The 26,401-nt window shown below is 39.9% G+C and overlaps 1 protein-coding gene across 2 annotated transcripts in view; it reads right to left on the bottom strand.

The window, feature by feature from the left end:
• Positions 1-4,175: 4,175 nt before the first annotated feature.
• Positions 4,176-26,401, bottom strand: part of LOC107319837 (netrin-4-like) — a 43,721-nt gene continuing 21,495 nt past the window's right edge. For both annotated transcript variants that reach the window (XM_015875052.2, XM_015875053.2), the window contains 7 exons: positions 19,662-19,788; positions 19,311-19,499; positions 12,844-13,057; positions 11,887-12,023; positions 10,905-10,973; positions 9,660-9,830; positions 4,176-7,894 (listed from right to left, as the gene is read on the bottom strand). In XM_015875052.2, coding sequence (XP_015730538.1) covers positions 7,758-7,894; positions 9,660-9,830; positions 10,905-10,973; positions 11,887-12,023; positions 12,844-13,057; positions 19,311-19,499; positions 19,662-19,788 — 1,044 coding nt within the window. In that variant the 3' untranslated portion in view covers positions 4,176-7,757. The remainder of the gene's footprint in view (positions 7,895-9,659; positions 9,831-10,904; positions 10,974-11,886; positions 12,024-12,843; positions 13,058-19,310; positions 19,500-19,661; positions 19,789-26,401) is intronic.

The following is a 26,401-nucleotide window of genomic DNA, read 5'->3' as shown; positions in this document are numbered from 1 at the left end:
TAGAGATGCAAATAATTTAATTGCCATTCGCTATAATTTAATACCTGTGGATAAGGAAATGCTACATGTTTTTTCTTTCATTGCAGTCCTTGGGCTATGAGAGTTACGCTACAAAACCAGTTTTCCCAGTGTCTTCAGTATGTGTTCATTGCGGGTTCTCTTTAAGTGTATTCATTAACTTAACCAAAGTATAAAAAGTTGCAAGGCAATTAAGTGGAATAATGTTTAAATGCTTGCCTGTCTCGGTGGGCAGCAGTCCTGAGTGCTGAGAACCATCATTTCCTTATAATGTTCTGGTGTCTTTCTTGGATAATTTATTTCTGAATGTTTCCGAATGTTTGATGGATATTTCTCTTGAATTCTAACACCTGTATGAACCATTTGTATTTCAGCACAGCAGTTGGATCGTTAAAAAATATATATAAGAAAGAATTGGGTGGCTGACAGCTCCATTCGGAGGGGATGGATTGCAGGTACTCTCAGCATCTCGCCCTTTAAAAGAAAGTGTGACAGAACTTCTCACCGTGACTCTTCAATGCACGGGAAAACAAATGCCAAGTTAACCTGAGTAAATGGGCACAAAAGCAGCAGTGATAAACCTTGGCACAGAGGCAGTTGGACCATGAAAATGAAATCTTAGGCAATCAGATAAACACTGGGCACCAAATACAAAAAAAAAAAAAGTCATATGCACTCAAGCTTTTGGTTGTTCAAATGGAAATCCAACGCGTTATTTGTGAAGAAGCAAGAACAGTTTGTGAAGGGATACTCTGTTCTAAGAACTGTTTGTCTTCTATTTTTTCTGCTTTGCTTTTCTTTCCCACGTTGCCTCCATGCTCTGCAAGTTTGGGATCTGTCCTCTGTAGTGAGTATTTCTGGTATCTGTGTACAAATATAAAATGCTTGCACTTCAGTTAAAGAGTAGGAATTAGAAGGCAGATTATGTGTAAATACATATTTCCACTTCTTTGCTTTAACCATGAAAGGATGGAAAGAAGATATTCAGTGTGGACTCTGCAGCTGACCTCTATTGTGCAGTTTTAGGGTCAAGCTTTCTCTCTTGACCATTTTATATCCCTGGAAAGTATAACAGAATTTGCATAGAAATTCATTGTCCATCTCTATATGTAGGGGTTTTTGTTGGCTTTTCCCCTTTCCTACATGAAGGGAAAGAATACATTGTCTGAAATATATATATATATATATATATATATATATATTTATATATATGTGTGTGTGTGTGTATATTTAGCTTATAAACTGAATGCATTGGTCTGCATGCACTTAATTTAACTCCTTGTTTCTATTATGATTCCCAACATTGCTTTGTTTCTTGACATGGTTTTCCTTCTACAGTTCAATTTGAAGCCTAAAATCAATCAGTGGTTATTTTAGTGCATGGTAAAGATGATAGAATTTCTGGCAAGCTTGTGGAATAAGCAGATAAGGGTTTTTTTCCCCCCTTTTTCCCCCTTTTGTCTGGATACAAAGCTTTGGAGCTACATAATGCTGTCTTGTTCCAATGTATTTCTTAGTTTTATATAACTGATATCTTGGTTCTGTCTCTGCCATGAGGGAGTGAGTAGTAGATTTAAATGGCTTTGAGAAATCAGTTGCATGGGGTTCTAGAAGTGTCATACATGCGTTACCATGTACTACTTCTATGTGTCAGGTCAAGAAGGATTCATTGGAGGAAAGGTTTCAGTGTAATTGATCTTTGTTTAATTCTCTGCCTCAGTTGCTCTCTATCTTAAAGCAAAACAATAACAGCAACAAAAAACAAACAAAAGAAAAAAACCCCAGATGTGTTAGAGTTTTGCTTTGCTGTGCTATGCTGTTTCCATTTCAAAGCACTGGCTTTAACTAGTGTTCAGTAACCTTCCTGCAGATATAACCTTGTTTCAGATATGAAAGTGACCTCTGTTAGCTTTGCTGCCTGCAGCAGCAATACTGTACATAGGGGTGTCAAGAGGGAGATGTATATCTTGCAGTTTATTTTAAGGATGGTTACATCTGGCCATCTGGCAGGGCTGCGCTGGAAACAAGATCTAGATCCTATCTGGTTCTTACTGAGAATGTCCTTGTTAAACCTTACAGCAATGTCTCCTGTTCATCTAAAACACTTATCTGATCACATGTCAATGAATCTCTTTGAGGAAAGTTGCTATCTAAATGCGTAGAACCTACTTTCTTATTCCTAGGGAAGAAAAAAGGGTAGTATATGCTTCTTAGACTCATTTTACCTCTCATTAAAATTCTAACGCTGTTCGTGTGGGACAGTGTAGAGAAGCTACGAGCAGTTTGTCATTTATTCTTAATCAGCTCTATTCACTGAACATGACTTTTTTTTTGTAGAACAGTACTAGCCTGTCTGCTGTTGTGGTTTTTTTAAACTGCTCTTAACCCCTCCAGAGCTGATGTTTTCCTTGACAAGAGAAAAGATCCCCCCCAATAAAGGACGAGTGAAGAAATGCAGTAATGATTATATCACTGATGTTATTGTTCTTTCCCACTAATGCAAGACTCTACCTAACATTTAAGATTATTAAACATTTAAGATTATTAACATTATTTAAGATGTGTTTTATTTTCTGTTGAATTCATAGCTCAAGCGTGAAGTTATGAAGTCTTGTTTTTCATTCTGGACTAATTCTGATTGCACAGGGGAAGGGGAAGATGCTAAAGTTCCAGCTCTGCGGCTGAGCATGGAAGTAAAAAAAAACTTGTCTCTCAAATGCTGGTGTATCTTGATACTATGAAGATCAGTAAATAGGTCAAAGACTGCTAAAATAGTGAAGAATTAGGTATTACTAAATGTAGTATGTAACTGCTCTTACACACTGAGCATTTCAGACAGTTGCTATTAACATTTTAATAGCATTAGTAAAAGCTTGCCTTGGATTTTTCACCCATTGCTGCCAGAAGCACAAGGGTTTATGATTATGGAGTACCCTGTGCATTCATCCAGTGGTTCGAGCTGGAAAGGCCTTTTTCATGCATTCAGATCCACTGAAAGTAGCCCCACGCAACACACTAAAATGCTTGGAATGTTGTTTAATTTTCTGCCATTTGCTAATTTAATTGAAATCATTAAACAATGGACCTTTTGTCCTGCTTGTTACGGGGAGTGCAGTCTCTGTTGCTCCTTGATACACAAAAAGAAGGTTTTTGTAATTGAAAGAAAATAAACTTGAGGTGGCAGAGGTGGAATGTATGGCCACAGCTACCTCATGTAAGACTGATTTTTTCCACTTGTTGCTAACTTTTCCTTCCTCAAGAACCCTTGGACTTTGCTTCTTCTTTCTGTATGTTTCCTCTAGTGGATCCCATGTTCTTTAGCATAAGTCAGGAAGCAGAGCCTGAATGGAAAGGTGATCTCTAGTCATAAAACAAGCATATTTTGTAGAAAATAAAGCAAAAGTAGCACGTTACAGACTAGACTTGATAAATCAGTGAGCAGCCCATTCATGGAGGCCCTGTTACAGCCAAAACAAAGGGCACAGGAAGATTTGTACTGATTGCACATTGCAGATTAACTGGGATGCCGCACTGATTTTGAAGGATAACTGGACATAGGATTTGCTGTACCAAATCTGATGATGGGCCCTGTTGATCTGTTTTTCTTAAAAGGACGTGTCCCTTATGTGTCCTAAGAAGGTGAATGAATCCACCCTAAATATGCTCATTACCTTTCTTAGAGTGCTGGATGAGAGAGGGATGTTTAATTTCTGCATTTGTGCTTTCTAAGCTTTTTCTGCAAGTTAAGAACTTGGTATCTTTTTAGACCTTATTTGACCTGATGTATTTATTGTGATAGGGAATTACACACTTGGAAATGTTATGTGTAGGCACATGCAGTGTTGAATTTTGATTAATAATTGAACGAACATAAATTAACAGCTCCTGTTTTGTTCATATTCTGTACATTTTCATACAAAATATACATTTCCTTTCCCACAGTCTCCCCAATAGCAAACATGCATTGTGGTTGCCTTATTTACTAAATGCTTTTCTGCATTTGCTAAACTCTGTGCTCAATACTCGTGAAGCAAGAGCCTTGATGGTTTCCGTAATTGTTGTGGTTAATTAACTTAAAAAGTATTAATGTGCATGTAGTTTGAGGTTCAAGTTGTGTGGTTCAAAATCCTAAAGATAGATCCCAAACCAGACATCAGTGTAAATGTCTGAATATTTTTAATTGATGTTTTAAGTACAAAAGGGAATGTGCTACAACACGTAACAAATAACACACTAACTCTTCCAGGTTTGGGGGTCTTCAGAGAGCACTTTGTATAAATTATATCAACTCAAAGAGAACTTACATCAAGCAGGATGGAAAAGTCATGAGACACATTACAGAGAAAACTTGTTCTTTATAGCAGTGAACTATTTCCAGAAGTGCACTGCACAACGTTCTGCTAGGTCTATTTTTCTTTACCATTCAAGAAGAGCAGGAGATAAAGCATTAGCGATGGTATATTACCATATAGGAACTAGCTCAGCACTCACCATTTAATGAACTGCTTCCATGTTTTAAAGGTCCGTGTTGTAAGAACGCTCATTTGTTCATGGACAGATGTACTGCACAGCTGTTACAGAGCAATGATACCGATTTTGTTGCTGTTGTGTGGAAAGCTGCATATGCTTCTCCTTCAGGTGACTGCCTGTGCTCTTATGTATTTTTCACAACATTCCAGGCTTTCCTTGTGGCCAGATGCTTTTATTTAATCCTTAGGCAGGATTTCCAAGTAATGCATTATCGCTACCGTTTAGTATGTGATTGCTACCTTATCCATTTGGGTGTTGTAGGGTCGTTCACATGGACATCTTTAAGAGGGTCCTGTTTTACTGTAAGAAGCAGTACAGCCACTTCTGTACAGGGCAAATACATTTTCTTTTCTGTATTAGTATTATATATATAATTATGCCACCTCAGAGAGACAGTCACAAGGATGATCAAAAGATACTTAGTACAGCATGCAGATCTACAAAACAATTTGTCTTGGAAAGAGATATCTTCTGGGGTAGTTTATTTTAAATTCACTATGTATGACTGTGTTTGCTTGTCCTGAGAAACACACAGCAGTTTCTGTAAGTCATCCTGCACTCCCTCATGCACATGTGAAGCCATTAAACGAGAGCTTGTGGTTGGAACAAAATGTTCATGTTTCTGACTAACAGAGGGAATAAGGGAAACTTACCTATATAGCCACCAGCAAATAAAGTAGGGATTCAAAAAGAGGGAAATTTGGATAATAAACGTGTTGAATGTTTTTGGTGCCACCCCAATGTCCCTCCACCTCATTTGTTTTATACCTCTCTGAAATGTATGTTTATGGTTCTCACTCATTTCTGAGATACTGAATTGTGTAACATATTGATGGCTGTCTTTTCACACAACCGTGTTTGCAGTAAGGTTATCATTAATTACAGTATTACAGCGGGTACTAGGAGAACATGCCAGGGTATCAATATTTGTGTCCCAAATAGCATTTCTACTTGTGACTGCTGGAAATACTTGTGAATGACCATGTTAACAACTAATTTTCACCCTCCAAAAGGAATTGTGAAGTTGTTCACTCTTCCCCACAATCACCAATCTGGCACAAAAATTAAAACATGGAAGTTTGCTTTAATACGGTTCTATGAACCAAAATGGAATATGATCACGGTAAAATGAGATGCCTCACAGGTATAAAGGACCTGTGTTGAAAAGTATGTTACTGAACTTAGCTATAAACATATGCCTAATTTTCACTTATGGTGAGAGGCCCTATGAGAATACTGTAAATTCATGAACATGTCTTCGTTCCTGTTTGAAAGAGAGCTAATCAGTCTTCTTGTTCAGACAGTCTGAAGAAAAGTAAGAAAGAAGGTGTTATGCTCCTAACTTCTATACACTGACATTTCAAATTAAGCCAAATACCCTGTTTAAAAAGTGTTTTATTGCATTACTTAAATAGCTTGTTGGAGATGCCACGTTGGTGGATACCGCTTTAGCAACAACAAATAAATAACGAAGTGCTTGTAAGACAAACAGAAGGAAAGAAAATCTATGGCAAAGGAGAAGGGGGGGTTTCTCGAAAGGGAAGAGAGAGACACTTTATACACTGTCAGCAGAAGAGCAGCGCTTCTTTTTGATACCTGCCTGTCTTCCATTTCCAAATGACCTGAAGGTTTCTCTGCTGTTCAACCAATGCAAAGTTAAAAAGAAAAACAGAGGCAATTAGAATTAACAGAGCTGGTTTTTCCAGGTTCCCAGTGATGAAGAGAATAAACCTGTAGCCTAGAACAGCCATCCTTCTGCATTAGCTTTGGATTTTCTTATGTACCAGGGAGTGCTAAATTAAGGTAGTGCCTCTTTTTGAGAGCATCAGACAGATTGTAGATATGGAATAAAATATATGCAGAAGTAGCACATTTGACCACCTGGAAGTATCGACTGATCCATTATCATTTCTGCCTTACTTATTGAGATAATGTGTTTAAATGAACTCCATTTGATGATGATTTCCCTGTCTTAGGGGCAGGGGTCAAGAACTACACTTTCTTCAAAATATTTTGTTAGGAAACATTTAAAAAATCTTCCTCTTCAGTACGGAGATGTAGGGGGAAGTTGGTTTAGAAAGAATGCTTTTGCAGGACAGGACTGTTTCCACCTCGAGTGCAGATGTTACCTCACCTGTACTCCTGTGGGGTGGGAGAAGAATCCTCACGTACAATGGGAAGGCAGCTGAAGTTCAGTATCTCAGCCTCAAGAGTGACCAAGAGAAATAAAGGAGAATGTAAGCACTGAGTGCAAATCAAATGTCAGTGGTCTCGAGCAAAGCTTGAAGATCCACTTTGCTCTCACAGTAACTATAGCGATCTCATTTAATATGCAATACAAGCAACCCATCTACCTCCTACTTTTGTAGCTTTTGTAGTACTACAAACTCAACGTAGGAGCAGCTAAAGTTCATCACGTTTTGGCTCTTTCCTAGCATAAGGCTTTTTGGTAGTAACCACTGTGCAACCTTTGCCCGGTGTTACAGTTTTGAGTACTACAGCAAAGAGCAAAATGAGAGCAAGAGTTGAAATTGGAATCAAGTTTGTGCTAAGGCACTTTCTGCAGCAGAGCTCATCACTAAGCACTGATGACAGCAAAGTACATCTACAGAGCCTTGTCCCAGATGAGTCTTGTGTTAGTTTGTTTCTGTTCAGCCATCTGGCAGTATTGCTTTCTAGAAAGCAGCACGTTATATTGGCGTAGTCACTGATGGTAAATAAAAATATCTGAGCTGCTTTAGATAAATGTTACATTTGACATACTTATCTAGTATTATGCCACTTATGAAGCTGAAAGAAATTGCTGCCTGTTAGTGGTCACTTATTTAAAACAAAAACTACACCCAAGTAATGAATGCGTTATGTAAGCAGCTTATATGTATTAATATCAGGCTCTGACTGGAAGTGTGGAAACACTAATCCATACCTTCAGTTTTGCCTTGTAAAATGATTCTCTGGGTACACTGAATCAGGCTGAAATTAAATCTGTAACCTATGGATGATGCTATGTGATAAGTCTGTGCATTTTTGGAAAAAAAAAAGCAGTCATGTCCCAGCATTTTCTATGGAAATGAAAGGAGAAAGGGTGGTGAGCCCACCTTCATCACTTCAGCTAGGAGCACGTTGATTGGTAACATAGGAGCTAGCTACACCTTTCACTGCAGTGTTACTAAAAGGCAAAGTTCATCGCTGTAGTTTTGAATCTGAAGTTACTTGCACCCTGTTCGAAGAATATCTGCCACTTGTTTTCCCAAATGTGCTTTCCAGGGTTTCACCAGGCTGTTCATGTTCACGAGGAGTTTGCTGCTCCTAGAGTCCTCCTGACCTGCTATAAGATAGTCGGTACCTAATTCAGAGGAAAGAAAAAATCACTGAGTAGAAGGAAATAAATACAGATATTTTCTACTTCTTAAGGATCTCGTATGTGGCATCTTAGTCAGCTCCGTGTCGTTCTTAAATGCCAGTTTGTGCACATGCAGTGTGTATTTTTTTGTGTGTACACACTCCTTCATGTGCATGTTGTCAGTGCTGACTCCTGGAGTAACAGCTGAGACATCATATGATTGCATGCAGCAATAGCTACAGGTTGATTTAGTTCTGATGGGTTTAGCTCTCATGGACTCACCGCCACCATGCATAGATGACCGACTTTGAGTCTCATCTCTCTACTCTAAGTGTAACTGTGTGCTTCAGTAGCTTTACTCCTGGCTTCTATAGGTGTGAGTAGCAGAATTCAATCTCAATGCATATGGAAACTGCTATTATATTCCGCTTATACTTTCAGCATGTGGAGGCATTCAGGGAAGAAAAGTGCTTTAAAGTCCTACACAGATAATAGATGAATTTGTATCTCTTGTTTTGCATGTTTGCTGCTTTCTGTTTGTTTAATTTTAGTTGTTATTGTAAAATTTTGCCCTGGTTGTTTGACCTTAGCTGAGATTAATAGAGCCATCCTGATGGAAGGCAGACAACCTTTTTATATCCACCCACTTAACTTCCAAAGAGCAATTCTTTGGGTTCCATCTGTGGAAACTTTTGGAGTAAAGACAAGAAGGAACTCGGAGTTGAAACTCTTGGCAACAGAAAGACCACATTGTTCGTGTTCCGGAGGGAAACAAAAACACAATTATTGAAGTGCCTGAGAAGAGGCTGCATGGGGGTTGGCTGGTGAGCAGCCTAAAGAGCCAGATTAATCTACGTGCCCTGTGCAGCTCAGCTGACGTGGCTGTTCAGTATGGCAGATATGTATTCTGGTACAGCAGTCCTCTCCTCCTCTGTTAGGAGTAACTCAGATGTCTCCAGGAAATGGAACCACTGAGCATTCACTGCAGCATCAGGAGGATAACTATGCTTGATGATGGGGCATCCTAATTAATCTATTAAGATGATCACACCGTCAGTGTGTCTCACAAATGTTTAATGAGTTGTTCCTCAGAAAACTCATTAATATAAAAATACTTGGATTTTTTTTTCTCATAAAATTTCTTCAAGTCACAACCTGGAAGTTCCAATCAGATCACAAAAAGGTGAAACATCTCCAGGGTGCCTTGATTTTTTTTCTTTGTATGACTTTGTTCTCTGCTAAGAAAATGCTCTTTACTGCTTTTTACTCCATCACTTTGAAGGAGATGAATGAGAAGTGTTCAGTAGTTATAGCCAATGTTCCTAATGAATTGTCACGACTGTTTACAGGGGAAGCAAGCTGTTGGCTTGTGTAGCTGCACTGCTCATGCAGTAGCTATTGAAGGTAGTTTCAGTCTAGCTACTGTCGAGTGGATAGAGAAACGCCCCATCTGTTACCTCCTATCACATCCACCACAAGGAAATGTGTTTTTGTACTTAAGTGTTTAAATCTGGAATTACTTTTTCTGTCCTTTTTTTTTAGTAGTCGACAGAAAGAAGTGGGTTCACTGTGCTTTATGCTGCCTGGAACTGCTGAACCACAGTGCATTACTCCAGCTGCATTTTACTTCCATTACTCTCATACTATGTAACTTCTTTTCAGAACAGTTATTCCTGATTTGCAGTGGTGTAGATGCCGAGGATGAATCTGATGAGCACCATAACAGCCTGAGCCTAATCCCACAGTGCTAAAAGCACTTTGTTCTTACCAGGATTGAGAATGGGACAAGTACATCCCCTGTTGGTCCAGGATTCTGGGTAAATGCTTCTGTTGCTCCGAGCAATTTTCACTTTGCCAGATTTCAGGACCTTCTTCACTTTCACAACAACTTCTGCATGCGTCCCTTTGTCATGAGCCGATAGGATTCTTGCTTTTATCACTGCCAAGAAACATATCAAGATGGACACCAACACAGAAGTTCTGAAGGATTTGTTTTTATGTTGCTAAAAGGCAGAATTTTAACATTTTGGAAGAAGACATGAAAAAGCACTGCAGCTGTACCAGAAGTGTGTGCCAGTGCTTGTATGTTTCAGCCATGGTTCCATCCAAACAAATTTGGAGAAGGAAAACTGGATTTTATTTTTTTTTTTTTTGCTGAAGTAACTGATCCTTTCAACATGGTATTTATCAACTATTCTTTAATGGATCACTGTCAGACATTTGGAGATCACAGGTAAACAACTGTACATATACAGAGGAAGTGTTTAAAAACAGATCAGCCACTAATGGTCTGATTTGAAGCACGCTGATTCTGTGCCTTATATTTGACAGTTTGAAAACTCTTGAAACTGGTACGGCTTTAACACTGGCCTGTCTAAATCTGTGTCCAGTGGGAAAGGACGGTCTGCTCCACAGGAAGGAAGTCAAGAAGTTTCCTGTCAGACATATCACATGGCTGAAATTCCATGATTGCACAACAAACCAGAAAGAATATTTTTGTTCTGTGGCCTAACATCTGGTTGCCATGATAGATTTCCTTTAATTTAATAGGATCCTGTAACTTTTTGGCAGGGTAGACTCATCCAGCTTGGTCCCATGAGCAGGCTTTGTTGTGTCATGACATAAGCATATCGGACCTCTGGATGCCAAAGCTTTCCTTTCTTGCTTCATGTGATGGTGTGAACCGGGTGTTGATAAATCACAGTATTAAATACATTCGTGGTAAGCAAGCACTTGAGCCTGTGTAATGACTGCAAAATCATTCCACAGACTTAGAGTTTCTGAACTCCTGCTGTAAAAAGTGAAGGTGGAAAGGAGACACCAAGGAGCCTGGCATATTTCAAGCTATTCATTGATCAGCTCTGGTCTGAAGTTGGACATGTCACTATATAGAAAGCGCAGAATAAATCCTACCTCTTATTTACCAGTTCTGTAATTTTTCACTCCTATCAGCTAACAGCAAATAACATGCATAAAGAATGCTGTGAAAGTATCATACCTTGAGGGCACTTACCATAAGCGTATTTCATTTGACAGAAGTCAGTGACGCTTCCAAGCACCTTCTCTTTGCACACACACTTTTCTAGCAGGAGAATCACAAAACACAAAAGGTTGGAGAAGATTGAGGAAATGAGACAGTAAAGAGAAGCAAATGCTATTCAGTTTTATGTATGTAACTCCCAGAATCTGGATGGACTTGAATAGTCCTTGAGCGTGAGCTCACTTATTTGCAAATCTGCTTCTTGTTAGGTAATATGATAATTAGTCTGAGATCTGAACAGTGCTGCCAAGTAAAATGAGGCCCTCATGGTGTCTCTTATATAGTTAATAAACTGGTACTAATAAAGATTTTTATTAGAATCAGATCCAGGTTTAAATCATGTATGTAATAATGTATATATTTTTTATCCTATAAGATAGAAATGATGAACCTTGCTGTTATTGAGTTAATATTGCTCTCAGAAAAGTCAAGGTATACAACAGCTGGAGCATTCTGTAACCTTGCTTGCTAGATGACATTATCTGGATACAGTATAATAATTCTTTACTTTCTGTCTTGAGCTGCTGTGCCATAAGGGACACCTTATCCTTAACATCACTTGTGTTCCACCACAGATATGGCTTCATTTCAGTGATGGCTAGCATGGTCTTTTCACAAACAGCATTTGAAGCACTGAACAACACATTGAGTGACTGAGAAGAAGCTGTGTAAGTTTATAAGCATTATGACAATAATTAAAAATACAAATGGAGGATGTTTTTCACACAATCTTACTTATGACTCATTGATTTCCAAAACCCAAAGTTGAATAGAAGAACCTTGTTTGGAAAATAACAACATAGGCATAATAACCAGTGACAGTTCAAATCAAGAGATGTTGCCAGCAGGAGGACAGAGTAGAGCTAGAGATGAGACAGAGTCTAAGTCAGGGTGGAAAGAAGGAGGATCTAGCACTGAGTGAAGTTACTGGATGTTCCCAGACTCTGGGCTGTACCTGGGTGTCTCAGAGCAGAAAATCCCTGCTCATGGTCATTCCATTTCCACTCCTCTTCACTCTCATTAGTTGGTGTTTGCACGAGGTCAGGGATTCGTCCCCCAATGGGGATATTAAAGAATGGCTCATTGTCATAGCTGGAAGGGCACAAAGAAGACTTGGTTAGGACACAGAGAAGCAGTTTATGGCTGCATACAAGAAGTAAAGCTTTCTCTTTTCGGGTTGGAAGTGTAAGAGCAAAACTTTATACCTTGTAGAGAAACCACAAGATCTAGGCTTTTACTTAGACCTCACCTGTGCTGACTTAGCATTTTTGTTTTTAAATATATACATTTGGGGCTTTTTTCTCTTTTTTTTTTTTTTTTTTTTCTGGTTGAATGGTTGATTGGTTTGGGTTTTATTTTTGTTATTTTTTTCTGAATGAAATAACTCTTAAGTTAGTGATCACTTGCAAATGTCAATAGGAACTGAGGATACTTGCAGGACTGGTAAAATTGCAGCCAGTCAGTAAGTCATAGGATTTCTGTACTGAGATTAAAGCATGTTTGGGGTGTGTATGCCTACCCAGCAGACATAAAAGAGAGACCTTGAAACTCGTTTTACCCTAGGCACAGAGGAGAGGCAAGCTCTCCAGACTCTTCCATTTATTTCCAAGGCAAACAGATGTATTTAGGAATACTGGATAGACTCCTCTGGGCTTGTGGAGTTGCTTCTTATTAGCAAAACTCATCATTTCAAGGTCAGCTTAAATAATACAATGGATTTACAAGTGTACTAGCCATCAAATGGAGTCCAAGAGACCTTTTATGACTTATAGCCACCTTCTCAGATAACATGTATCCTCTGGCCTCCTCCAGCATCCTCCATTTACTGTCATTTTTGCCATATTTCATTTAACCTTCATTTCATTTTTACAGAATCCCATCTCAAAGTGAACTCAAATGAGGGCTCCTTTACCCATTGAAACAGTTTCCAGTATGTTGGTCGCAGTCTCTGGCACAGTCACAAGGACGACAGCCATTTTCTCCAAAGCCCCAGTAGCCCATGAGACATCTATCGCAGTTGGGGCCCGCCACACCTGGCTTGCAGTAGCAGAATCCCGTCTTGGGGTGGCATCGCCAGCTCCTGCTGAACGTTGCGTTGGCTGAACCCATTGGCTGGCAGGAGCAAGCTACGGAGATATGGTAAGAGGTGACTGAGATTGTGTGCCCAGGGGTCATCAGGTTTATGTGACAGTTTTGCAAAGCTGTTAAATTCCTGCTCTCCTCCTGATGCTCAATGGTTTTATGTCCAAAACTAGTGTTTCCTCTGGGGCTAGATGTGGTTTATACAGGTGGTTCAGACAATCTGAAATATTTCTTCAATGTCTGCTTCTACATTATCTACAGATTTCTTTCCCTGTGAGTTCTAGGGGACTTTTTGCCATGCGGTACTGTATACATGTAGGAAAGCTGATGAAATTTATTGCACAGATAAACTCATTAAAAGTAAAGGAAACAGAATAAGAGAAGATCTCTAAACTCACTAGATGTATTTCACATGTATCTGAAGAACAACGTGAGAAGAATACAAGAGATCTTCCTAATGCTATGGCCAGTTTAACACTGGCCTGAGCAACTCAAGACAACTCGATAGTAAAACAGATGCTTATAGCTCCTATGGTACACCGCCTTCAAATACAATAGATTGTCATACTCCCATGCCACCAGTACATTCCCAATGTGACAGCATCAGGGAACGAGGTAGAAAATCTTATCTGTATCTATTTATATCTACTTATATCTGTTTAAATCTATTTATATCCATGGTGGTGCAAAGCCAGGTTCAATTGACTTTTCTTCATCAGGGAATAGGTTAACTGAGATGATTAAGCCTCTCTCTAAGTGGCTCTCTGTGGATAAAATACAAGTCATAAACATGCCCACTAATTTTTTCTATTCAAACATATTTGACTAAAATGAGAACTGAGCTACTCCAGGCCTTTGTATTTCAGTTCTTTTTTTATAGTAACAAAGAAGCACGCCCTGTTTTTATCTTGTAGCAGTGTCTGAAGAGGAAATATATCATTACATCATCCATCTGAAAAAGTGGGGAAATAAAAATCTTGTGGCCAAGACCTGCTTTAATAGAGATTTTCAGCTAAATGTTGGACACCCAAGGTGTTTGGATAGCTCGGATCAGGGGCCAGCCTTCTGGATGCTTATCTGAACCAAACATGATCTCCTGAGCTTTTGAAGTTTGCCCATCATTGCTACTAATCAAACTACTTTTCTTCATGAGCTCACAGATAGTAGAACAAATGAACGCTCTGATTCCACACATCATTTTCCAAGGGGGAGTATATGACTCCAAAGAGTGTTAACTGTATCAAGCACAGATTCACTTTCATCTGCAACTTCATGTTTGATGCTCAAGAAAAAATACCTTCAAAAACATGAGAAAAAGGGTGAGTAGTTTTGTTTAATAGGCATTTCTCTTATGATCTGCTTACTACGTAGTTATTTTTTTTCACCATGCCCTGTGTTCTTTATGCCAATATTTTTAATAATATTATTACACTCTGCTGTAGACAGATCTCAGTCAGTTGTTTTCAAGGGATGCTAGCACAATAGCCTAAGGACAAAAAATAAGCGTGCTGTCATGGGCAATGTACTCAACACAATGAGCTGGTTGGCGGATGGCAGCAGGCTCGCCTGTTTGCCACAAAGCAGTCTTGACTTTGGGAGCAAACCCAGGGATTTTGCTGTCAGTTCTGGAGAGCAGGTGTAACAACCAAGTGCTCATTAGCACTGACAGTTTCAAAGGCAAGTTCTGATTTGTCCCTGCTCAACTTGAATTACTTTTACCCAGACTTATGTAGGACTGACTACATCGACCTGAAAAAGGAGACACTTAGTTCTATCCTGCACTGAAAATGTAATAGATCTGGGAACAAGGAGCAGAAACGTGTGCTTGCATTAGTGCAGACAGGTCTGAGCCACAAGCAGTGAGAGGTTGCCAACATCTACACTGGCCTGAATCCAGATTTCTGGTTTCATCCTGATATCTCTGTATCTAAGATCTACCTGTGATGTTTTCACTTGAAATTTCTCATATTTCTGCAACTTTTGGATCTGGTTTTTATTCTTATCTTCTGGTGTTCAGGTTTTATCAGTTAGGGTCACATGACAGGTGGGTAAGTCATTAACATCATTAGCCTACCTGTCACCAACTGAGGCAAGATTCTAATTCAAGATGAGACCTTCACCCACCTTATCCCTAAGGGAAAGTACTGAAGGACAGTGACTGACAACACTGATGGAAGCTAATGAGGAGGTAGAAAAAATGCATGTTGTTTTGTTAGGTTTTTTGTTTGTTTGTTTGTTTGCTTTAGTTATTTCATGGCTGCAGATCAGGAAAACTAATGTTCCAAATGAACATATTCCCCAATTAGAAACAGGGACAGCCTTCTGGTGGATCAGAGAGCAGTTCGGATCAATAAATGTACAACACTTTCAGATGAGTTATACAAGTGGCTTGCAAATGCTTTACTCAGTCTGTGTTTATTTAGCATTTCAGCTTGGGTGTGTACATTGTCTGGCTTACAGAGTGTTATGGCCAAAATCGTTGTGCATCTAAGGAAACTCCCAAAATAAGAGCTCGCATGTCACATGCTGAAGGGGCAGCTGACGATGACTGGGTTTTATCTGCTTCACAGTACCACAGCTTTGCAGATAAACCTTACAATTAAAGACACAGAAAAGCAAACTTTTTTTTTTTTATGTTTCCCAATATTTAACAAAGAATTTTTCCCTGCTGATTTTTGCTTCTTTCCTCTTGGCAAACCTTAGTTTTCTCTATCCGCATCCCCATCTAACAAAACACCAGCCAACATGACAATAGCCTTGTTTGTCAAAGGCATCATCAATTATGTTAGGGACGGTGTGCAGACAGTTCTGGCTCAGAGATGGCTGGTTTATACGGGCTCTCCCCTTGACAGCAGCATCATGCAAAACACTTCACTGTGTATTAGTAGTGGCTGTCAGTCACAAAGTACCACAAAGCATCCTCTTGGCTTTTACTCTCACTCCTATCCTAAGATTTTTGTTATCCTACTGGATGTCATATACTGTAAAAGAGGGAGACAAGGAATAAAAAAAAAATAGATGAATTATTCATACAGCAACCTCCATCAAGTCCTCAATAAATCTGTCTGCTCTCAGCACAGCTGTCTTCCCCATGTTATTAGACACAGATGTAAAAATGTAATATCGGCTGCAAAAATATGATCCCCAGTTATAGGAAAATGGTAAATGCTTCACGTAACTCAGTGAACCTGGATGTACATCCCCTTAAACTTCTGTCTAGTATTGCATAAGAAACAGAATGGCTGTTTGATGAAAGACAGACAACAATGCCTTTTGAATCTGAAAGATACACATGTGCATCTTTTGAGCATGCAAACAAATCAGAGCTGTTTTAAAAGCATATCAGATGTGGGGATCGACTCAGCCAATGATGTTTCTTAAATGAAGGCAGTAAGATAGACAGCTGTGTGTGTGGTCAGAGCTGATTAAAACAGACTGAACCAAGATGTGATCAGGCCTTTGTGATATTACAATTAAAAGTTCACTGCCTCTGCTCAGAAGTAAAAGGAAGAGCAGCAGAGCTTTTCAGAGTGTGTGCATGTGCATCTGGTCACATTTTAATTTTCAACCCTTGTGCTCGGGGTAAAAAAGCTTGTTTTCCTGGAGATCCTTTCTAATGGGTCTACATGCCTGCATTTTATTTAAGCTAAGCAAAGTGTGAGTACAAAAGATGGTGCCATTTCAGAAGGATCCTTTAAGCCTCCAAATAAGCCACAGGAAAGAGCCAAGGATACAGCAGCTTTTCTAATCATTGGTTAGGAAACGATTAGGCTTCTGAGTCAAAGCTCTCATACAAATCTATATTCAAACCACTTAATCCCGTGTTGTCACCCCCAATAACAAGCAGGTGTGAGCTTTGCTCTGGCACTCTTCTCAAGCCTTTCTTTTTCTTATTCTTTTTTTTCCCTTTCTTATTTATAAACCTAAACAGTGTCAAAACAAGGCTCTGTACATGACCTGGCTTTCATTCACCTCCAGCAGCTAGGAAGGAGAGAAGCAAAGGGATCAGAGGCAGGCTATCTCTGCAGATGAAAAGGAATAACAGATCCACACTTACATGTCAAATTTCAACACACACACACACCCTTTTTTTTTCCTCCAAGGGAATGTCTCTGCAGTCTCACATTGGAGGGTCAGCAGAGGGTGGTTTGGATAGTGCCAGGACATCCAATTGTTATACAACTTTTTTTTTCCTAGCAGTGATTAAGAGACAATGCTGTTCATTATTATGACTAATGCTTAAAGACTCTTTCTGGGCCTGGGCAGCGTCCTGTTAACTTTCTGGGAGCCTGAGGGGGCTGTCACAGCTGAACCTAGACTTTGCTCTGGATGGCAGAGCACTCTTCAAGCGTGCTTTCTCAAAGGGATTAGCACAGCATTTCATTCAGCTTTTTCATCAGATTTCCTTTCCCAGCTCAGTATCCACTGTACACATGGGTCAAGTTTTGATCTCCCATGGAGATTTTTCTTCTCTGACTTCAAAATTAGAAGCTGAGAACCAGGCAAAAATCATCCATTCACTCTGCTGTTTGCAGTTTATTATTGCTTTTCAGCTCTTGCCCAGCACGTGGGTTACTGACTATTGTAAGCCTAGTACTTTTTGTGTGGGTTTCTTAAACTGAGATGATGGCTTGGAAGCAGTGCATGTAAATGCTGACAAATATAGTTCAAAATGGGCAGTTCTTCTGTTTATGATCAGTGGGCCAAGGTTTGAGGGAAATGTACCTGGTCTGATTGTCATCTTTCATACATATTAGCAAGGTTAAAAGATAAACAAACATGTAACATGTAAGAAGGTGAATTTCTGCTTATCCCTCTGAACAGTTTTTCTTTTGCTGTGCAGAGTATTGGCAGGAGGCACTGAGAGGCCTGTAAATAGGCCACAAATGGTGCAGAGGTAGAGTCAAGGTCTGATTTCATTCCAGCAGACTGTTCTAGGGTTTCCCACACAGGTAAGCTGTATTTTCAGGTGTTTTTTTCCTCTCTGCTTTTTCTCCTGTGCTCCTTCACTATAGTGGTTATGTAATATTACACATGTTGCTGGCTACTGTACCATCACCCTGGTATTAAACACAATCACTTCATACACAAATTCTTGCAGGTACTGTAAGATTGAAAACTAATTTGGCATAAAATTCTGTTCTCATTTTTGAGCAAATCTGCTCAGACTAAAAACATGACTGAAGAGAAGCCATCATAGCACCACAGCATACAAGGTTAGTTAGATAAGCTCACCCCAACCCTGTCTGTTGGTGTTGGTTGGAAATTATGAAATCAAAGAGAAAGGACTGTGTGAAAGTCTGTGCTAGGTAGAAAGATATTCCAGAGGAAAGAATGCAAAAGTGCAGAAATATGGGATGTGCTGCACATGCCTTTAGCAATATCACAGGCCGTTAAGCTCAAGGGAGAAGACTTTTTGTATCCTGAGTGTTCAAGAGAAAACTTGATGAAGACCAAACACACATGAGTATAAGTGATAGAAGATGATGTTCCCAGTGTTGGCAACTGATGTCTGAGTTGGAGGGAAGGAAGACTATCCAGAGGAAGAAACGAATTCATGTGCATTCTTGGATACAACAACTTCCAAATAAATACCAGATGGAATAAGAAGTGTGAAATTTGGCGGGATACTCAGGAAACATCTAGACTAAGAGAGATTTGGGCTCGTTCTGGCTGTGTTCCAGACTGGATGGATGTAAACTACCTTGATCCAGAAGTTATACACTCATGTTAGTGCCTGAGTTACTTCCTAACACATCCTGCTGAAGTGTTAATGAGGCGATTAATTTGGGCAGAGCACCCCAAGGTACTGCTGTAGACTTCAGAGAGAAGTCTGAAAGCTCTGATTCATCTGTTCCTACAGGGGCACACACCTCCTGTAGCCATTATTGTATACACTGACATTCACAGATACTGCATAAAATCAAATGGAATTTAACCATATATTTCACATAGGCACAGCATCCACTGTCTTAAGAGAGATGCAGAAGTAGTTAAATAAATAAAACATGCTTCAAATGAAAAACAGAATCACATCATTTTAAATGCAAGCACAAGAATATACCTTTCATCAGAATGTAACGCACCAGTGAACTATAGCAATTATCATAGAAATTGTGATACCATTGAGGGCTAGACACAGAGAATCGGGAAGATGACTTTTGATCAGAAAACTGTGGTCTAGAAATTAAAAACAAACAAGGAATAGTAATACCAGTAATTGCTTCCATAGCAGTTGATTCTTTTAGCAGGCTTCCACCGTTCACTTATTTGCACTGAAGGAACAGAATCACTTACGTTTGCAGACCTCTGCAGAAGAAATGGGTTTCCCTCTATCTCGGTAATAGCCTGGTTTGCACCTCTGACACCGATGTCCCTCTGTGTTATGCTTGCAGTTGTCACAGACTCCACCGCTGCGTTTCCCTGATGCCAGCCAAACACTCAGATCAAAATGGCAGCTGTCAGCATGGTTGTGACAGCGACATTCTGATGGGAGACATAGAAACGTACTTCAGGTTTATCTAACAGGCACAACAAATGCTACTGTTCAAATAGTATAATTTCCCTACTGTGAATCATGGAGGACATATATCTGAGTGTATATATCTGACTCTGACACCCAGTGTCACTAAGCTCTCTCCCACTTACTTTTGCATTCATTTGGTGCCCCAGTTTTTCCATCTCCTGGCTTCCAAGGCTGATCATTGTATAGCGGTGCACATTTCTCACAGTGGTCCCCTGCTGTGTTGTGTCTACAAACGCACTTCCCATTGACCTGTTGGGGAAAGAATACATTCAAATAGCGACAGTCATTAACATGGTGGATTATGCCCTACAGCCTCATGAAGCAGAGGGACTTCTGCACTGTCTCCCACAGCTAGGAGCACTATTAAGTAACCAGCAGAGCTTGAGCTCACCTGTAGTGTTATCACTTAGTAGTAACAAAAAAAAGGCACAGTTAAGCTTTGGACTGTGTAAAAAAACACTGTGCCTTAATGTGTGTACTGTAGGCCTCAATGTGGTGCACGAGGTTCTGATACTTCCAAGAAGTGCTTTAAACAAGTTTGGCTTTTTGCTGTTTTTAATTTAAGAAAGCTGATTCTTACATCTGTTTGCAAAGGATTCCTCTTCAGAAATTATTTGAGGAAAGATAGGGCTGTAGGGCTCATTCCGCACCCATCACAAAAGAAGCTGTCAAGTATTTAATATGGAAGGAAGCACTTGTGCTGAGAATGGCAATCAAAAATCCGGAACCAGGCTGTGCACTGTGGAGGATGCATAGCACTGTAACCACCCACCGTCACAGCTCTGCCACTGCACAGTACACAAAAAGCAGAGGCTGAGATTTCATTTTGACTGCGGTGTGAATTGAATGTAATCCTTTAATCTCACCATTAATGTGAGTTACGCTTCTCCATGGTCTCTCCTGAAAGTCAGACTTCCTTCCCCTTTGCTGTCCTCCCTCAGCCCCATCTCATGTAGCAGGTAGCTCGGGATCAAGACAGAAATGTTCAAAAGAACCCTTGCATGAATGCTCTCCCCTGCCCCCAAAGCCATTTCCCTGCAGCAATTTGCTCTGCGCTGCCCTGGTTTTTAATCCTACCAGACCAGATATGTCATGTAGTTAGCAAAGGGAATAGGCTGCAGCTGATGCCATTGCCCCTCTATGGCCAGCTGGCAGATTTGCTGCTGTACAGAGCGGTTGGCTGCTTCCTCACGGAAGACTGAGCACAGACTTCAGGGTATGCATTTCTGTCAGGGCTCAGCACCAGTAAACCTCAGGAGGATACAGCTTGTAGCACATGATGTGATGCCTCTCCAGACCTTTGTCCGGGAAAGTCATCCATGTTCAAAGCCCTAAATAGGATGACAAATTAGAAACAAACAATAATACCAATAAGTAGCAATACTGGGCTTCTCCCCATTTGAGTTTGGTTCTCCAGACTTTTTAGTTCCTCCCCATTGACAAAGAGACTTAACAGCAATGATTACTTTCCAGAAGCCACAGAACAGGGAGAAGAACCAGGACTGGAGAAAAAAGTAAGCCTGACCCAGAACTATTTTTTAGTGTCCATGAACTTTGGACTATCAGAACTTTACAACTTATTCCAAAATGGACTAGGACCGAATGTTTTAGACCCAGTCATCTCCTACTTTAGGAAAAAAAAATGACTTATTTTGTAATGAAATACACTGTAAGTTCACTTTAAAAAAGAGAGAGAGAGAAATAGGTGTGCAAGATAAACATTTACTCTATATGGAAATGAAAAGCGTGAAAGAAATAGAGATTGTACAGCTGGGAAATGGCAGAATTAAACCATGCAATCTTGTTTTAGCCTTGAATGACATGATCAAATATTCATTATTCCACAGGACCTTGTGCTTACAGTGCACAGCAGATGGTGTGAACACTCATGAACAATTATTCAGAGCAAACAGGAAAGTTCAGTGAGGAAGGAAGAATCAAGTTGTTCTCTGAAGGTAAGTAGATGTCCATTGTCCTGTGCTTTGTTTTGCTGCAAGTTGTAGTTTGTGGAGGCTGTCTAGGGATGACATGCTGTAAGAGTGAAGCACAAAGGAAGCCTATTGCCAATGATCCCTGCTACTGGATAGTTTACAAAACAAAAGTATGAGTAAATATGTATAAGCTATGAGTAAAAGACTGGTTAATGGAGGAGAAAGCAGGCTGTGAAAAGACCTCTTAAACTTAAGCAAGAGGTGAAATAAGGATAGAAGAGGCAGCAGTGAGAAACGAAAGAAACAATTTGTTCTTTTAGTGAGGAAGAGATAGGAAAGGTAGCCAGGGAGTGAAGTCCAGGAAGGAACAAGAATGATATGTAGGAAAATGTCAGATAAAATTGGAAATGGGATATCTGCTCAGGGAAAGAAGAATGTGAGAATCAGACTCAACACCACAACTGCAGGCATGTCTCTGACTATTATTCCCTGCTGAAGCAAGCTACCAGCTCTCAGGTGAGTCCAAATAGCAGGCTGTGCTCTCTGCTCAACATGAGACCTCAGGATCTCACTGGAATGCACAGATGACCAAAAGAGAACAGTCAAAAAACTACAGATTTAGGGGCTACTACATTCATATTTTATTTGTCCTAGAGAGCAGGGTTGAAGTCCACAAAGATAATGTCAATTGGATGATTATCACAGAAAAGCAAGGACATGAAGGGATGTGGAGTTACAGATGGAGGGTGTCCATAGCAGAGACTGTGCTCTCACTGAGCACAGTGTGGGTAGCAGGGAGCTGGCGTCAGGGTGCACTGGCAGCCCAGGCACATCAACATCAAGGTAATTAGGAGCAGCAAGAGACAGGCCTAGAAATAAACCCACAACATTAAGCTGAAGTCTGATTAGTTTATTACAAGGATTTATTTGACTACAGATAAGTGTATTGGTACAGCAGTTGAAAGATTAAGATCCAACAGATTTTCATCTCACATATCTAATATTTCACTTCAGTATTCAATATGTGACACCACATCACTCAGTGGTTACTGATCCTCAGATATGAAAATATTAAAGCCTGTACAGGCTTTTCCACACTGCTCATAGCTGCAATTGTTTAGTACTTGAGAAATAATACAGAATTTGTTTTTCTAACATCCTTCTCCATCTGCTTCCCCTCATTATCCTGCTAACTCCAGTTGTCTCCAAGGATGGGTCCCATTTCTAAGACTGTCATTCTATTAAGCGTTCCTTTGGCCTGACCAGTTTCCTTGAAGCTGAGTGGTACCTTCCAAAACTGTGCAAATGGATCAGGGAAATAGGTGCACTCACAGGCAGGCAGTCTGTGTGCTCATACAAACTACTGTATTTCATAAAACCCGTCTGAAGTACTGTGTGCTCAACCTGTAATGGTTTCTGTTCTTGTGGTCCTGCTTTCAGAATGCTTTCATCCGAGGTTACTCATGTCACCAATGCATGGGATGAGCTTCAAAAATGAAAACTGTAGCATTTAAATCCTAATATTCTGCCTGCATTAAGCCTCCATCTTTCTAATTAGTTTTTGCAAAGGTTCAAAGTTGCTGATATATTGGCAGTCTAAGGATATTATCGGTCCTAGGAAAGGAACACAAATATTATACCATGCTAGATTTAGCAGCCACTTGAAAGCAAATTCTCCCTTTGTGTCTTGGTATAGCAGCTGTATTTTTAGGCAGCGATTTCATGATATAAAATCTTTGGGGGCAGTCATAATTTAACATATTCTGCTTTCCTTACTGCTCCTTTCTATGTTGCCACATTTTGCAACATGCCCTTAGTCGTGTTGTAAACTGGACTGTGGAACTAAATCGTACTTAAAAAGAAAAAGTTTTGTGTTTGGTTTTTCTTCTTTTTTTACCTTGGCAATAATATTTTTAATCTGGTTTAATTCCCTGATCTGACTCACAGCACAGTTGTGCTGTTACAACAGTCTGGTATTGCTGCCAAAGGCTTTCATTTGTACATTTACCACCTGAGCAGCTTGAATCATGACACAGAGGAGGTTATGACTTCATGGATTTTAATGCCAGGATGATCAGTTCCAATCTTTTTAGATCAACCTACTACACAAATCCATGAATTTCATCCATATAGTTTTTCTATGGAACTCAATAACATCTGGTTGATTTATTGTGAATAGTGTAGAACCATATCCTGCTTTTGTGCAGTGGTTCCGAAATGATACCTGGTCACCTTTGTTTACAAAAGCTATTTCACCTGCATTCTGTTCTTCAGGTGAGAAAACAGGTAGAAATGTTCCAGCTCTGTAATACGTTCTTTTATTAAGTTATTTTTTAAGCTCTGTTCAGCCTAGAATAACACCCCAAGCTTCTCACTTTCTGATTGCCCCCTTAGTTTCTTCTACCTTTTATCCTTCCAGTAAACGTGGTGCTTGTTGCTCTTTCTCCTGAGCCATTCTCATCCTATTTTATTTTTTATTTTTCCTAATGAATGAAGGTTAAATTTGGAAGCCTTCCAGAACAGAGCAACTGTTGCTGATTCGGAGAAAATGTTTGTCTTTGGGCTCTGTATTCACTTTGTAATGTCGCCGGAGCAATTTTGGATACAGCAGTTTGCAGTGACATCAGAGGCTGGTCCCTTACCTGCTTTTAGCAAAACGGGCCTTTCTGGGTCATTCTGAATGGTTGATTACAAAACAGTGTAATCCTTCCCCTCTATTTATCTCACAGCTCAAATGGGCTTCATTGTATCTCCAGATGGAGTGGTGGATCTGTGCAGATTTATAATAAATTCTTCTCTATTGGGTCCTGAGGAGAGCACATGCGGCTTTTAAGAGGTCAAATAATAAAAAGTAAAATTACTTTGAGTTCATCAAGTTCTCAAAGACTTAAAAAAAACATAGGTGGCTTGGGAGTAAGGCCTAGCTTACAGTGCTTGCTATGGGTAGGTTGATAGTTCAAATTCCTGCTCTAATCAGGAATGAAAAAAGGCCATTATTTTCCTATGTCACTTGGTTTCTGGGGAAAGGTCTAATAAGTGCATGTGTCTGAAAACTGGTGCACATATGGGTGCTTTCTGAGGGAACTGAATTTCTGGCTTGTACTTGGTCACTATGGTAAATTAAGTCCAAGGGAACTTGGCAGAGGGGCAGGAGAACTGGTAGCAAGACCACCTGAGACCATACTGGGTTTGGGATCTGCAGCAGAGGGTGAGTTAACTGCCACCAGTTCCAAACTCACTAAACAGGTAATGGCGAAGAAAAAAAAAGTCTGTGAGTGTTTAGCTGAATATTCAGACTGGCATCACTAAGCCCCTATCTGAACAGCAACAAAGGAATGGGATAAATAGACCGGAAGAGGTACAAAATCCATGCTTGATGTGAGGGGATGCAGCAGACTAACCTCAGCATGGGACAGTTTCAAGACACAGCTCTGTCCTTTTCCTGATTCACCTCTGGCTGTCCTTAGGCACAAGCCCTGCTATGTCTTCGCCCACATTTTGCTCTGTTTTTCTTATTGTTTTCTTCCTCAGTGCTAGCTTGATTTTTATTCATTTTTGGGCTGAGCTCTCCTTTTATTTTTACCTACAGTGCCAGCAACTCCATTATTGGTCTGCAACAAACCACGTACAAGAAACAGCTGTCACACCAAAGTGCAGCCCCTGAGTTACAGCAGATCACCAGATCTTGGTGACTGTCTTAAGAATGGAGAGACCAGAAAGTGAAGTGAGGCTCAGTATTGTAATAGGTGAATAACTGAATCACTGTCTGAGCTTAGATAGGCTTCTGTTGGTAAAACCAGAGTGATTCTAGGGCTGTGTGACGGAAAATCCACTATCAAAGTGGGCCTGCGAGCTCTTCTCTGAGTTTTTACTTCTGTATTGAGCGAACTTGGCAGCATGCATAGCTCCCATTCAAGTGAAATTATGTTGAGTAATGGAACAGATGAAGCCAAGAGAAAAATAGTTTTCTGCAACTCCTCTGCAGATGGCTGCAGTTTGGAGAGTGGGGGAAGGGCAGGCCTGACATAGCACCAAACCAGCCAAATTTGTGAGGAATCTTCTGACAACAGGGAGAAAAAGGGAGAGAAAGTCCATGATTTAGCAGAAAACTTGTGAATTAAAGGAGATTGATTCAAAATCCCTAATGGGCACAAAACTAATGTCCAGGTCCCCTCCAGCACAGTGAGTAAGCTAAGTCAAGGAAATGTATGTAGGATTTTATAACTTTTGTCCTGAAAAATAAGGAGTTTATTTTTTTTAAATCCTGTAAAACTTTTCTCCATGTGTTCTGTGCACCTGTCCTCAAATCACTTAAATGCAAACCCCATGTACTCACAAGGCATAGGCATAGAAATATTTGCTTAAGTTACTGGGAGGTCCTGTGCATTGGCTGAAAGGCCTCAAAGGTTTCAGTAAAGGATGGTGAGTTGAGAACAAAAACAGCATAGGTGTCTATTCAGTCCCAGGAGAACTTATAAACACAAAGACTTAATATATAAGGCTAAACACATAAGCTCCTGTGGCTGTCCTATCATAGTAACTTCCTAGTGTTGTTGGCTGTCCAGTTTAACTTAGAAAATGTACAATGTGTTGAATTTAAATGAAAGACCCTCAGAAATGTGCTGTACTGCAATGATGGAGAAGTGTTTGCAGAAAGCAGTGGCTGAGAGCTCTGGGATAAAGCAATTTTTTCTCCCTCTCCCACACATTCAGAGATTCTTGAAGCTTTAACATGAAAAGCAATTGTTTAGAGAATTGCAAGGCATGTTTTACCTACCCTAAGATATATTTACAAGTGTTTTCAATCAAATTTTTCTACTAGCAGAGTTATCATAGCTATTATTGTAGGTAATAGAAGCAGAGAATATAAACTCAGTGATTAAAACAAACAGAAAAACACTAATGAGAGCAATTAAGTGATAAAAATAAAG

The sequence above is a fragment of the Coturnix japonica genome, chromosome 12 (assembly GCF_001577835.2).
Source record: "Coturnix japonica isolate 7356 chromosome 12, Coturnix japonica 2.1, whole genome shotgun sequence".
NCBI lineage: Eukaryota > Metazoa > Chordata > Aves > Galliformes > Phasianidae > Coturnix > Coturnix japonica.
The sequence above is the reverse complement of the archived record's forward strand: the minus strand, read 5'-3'. Positions and strand labels throughout refer to the sequence as shown.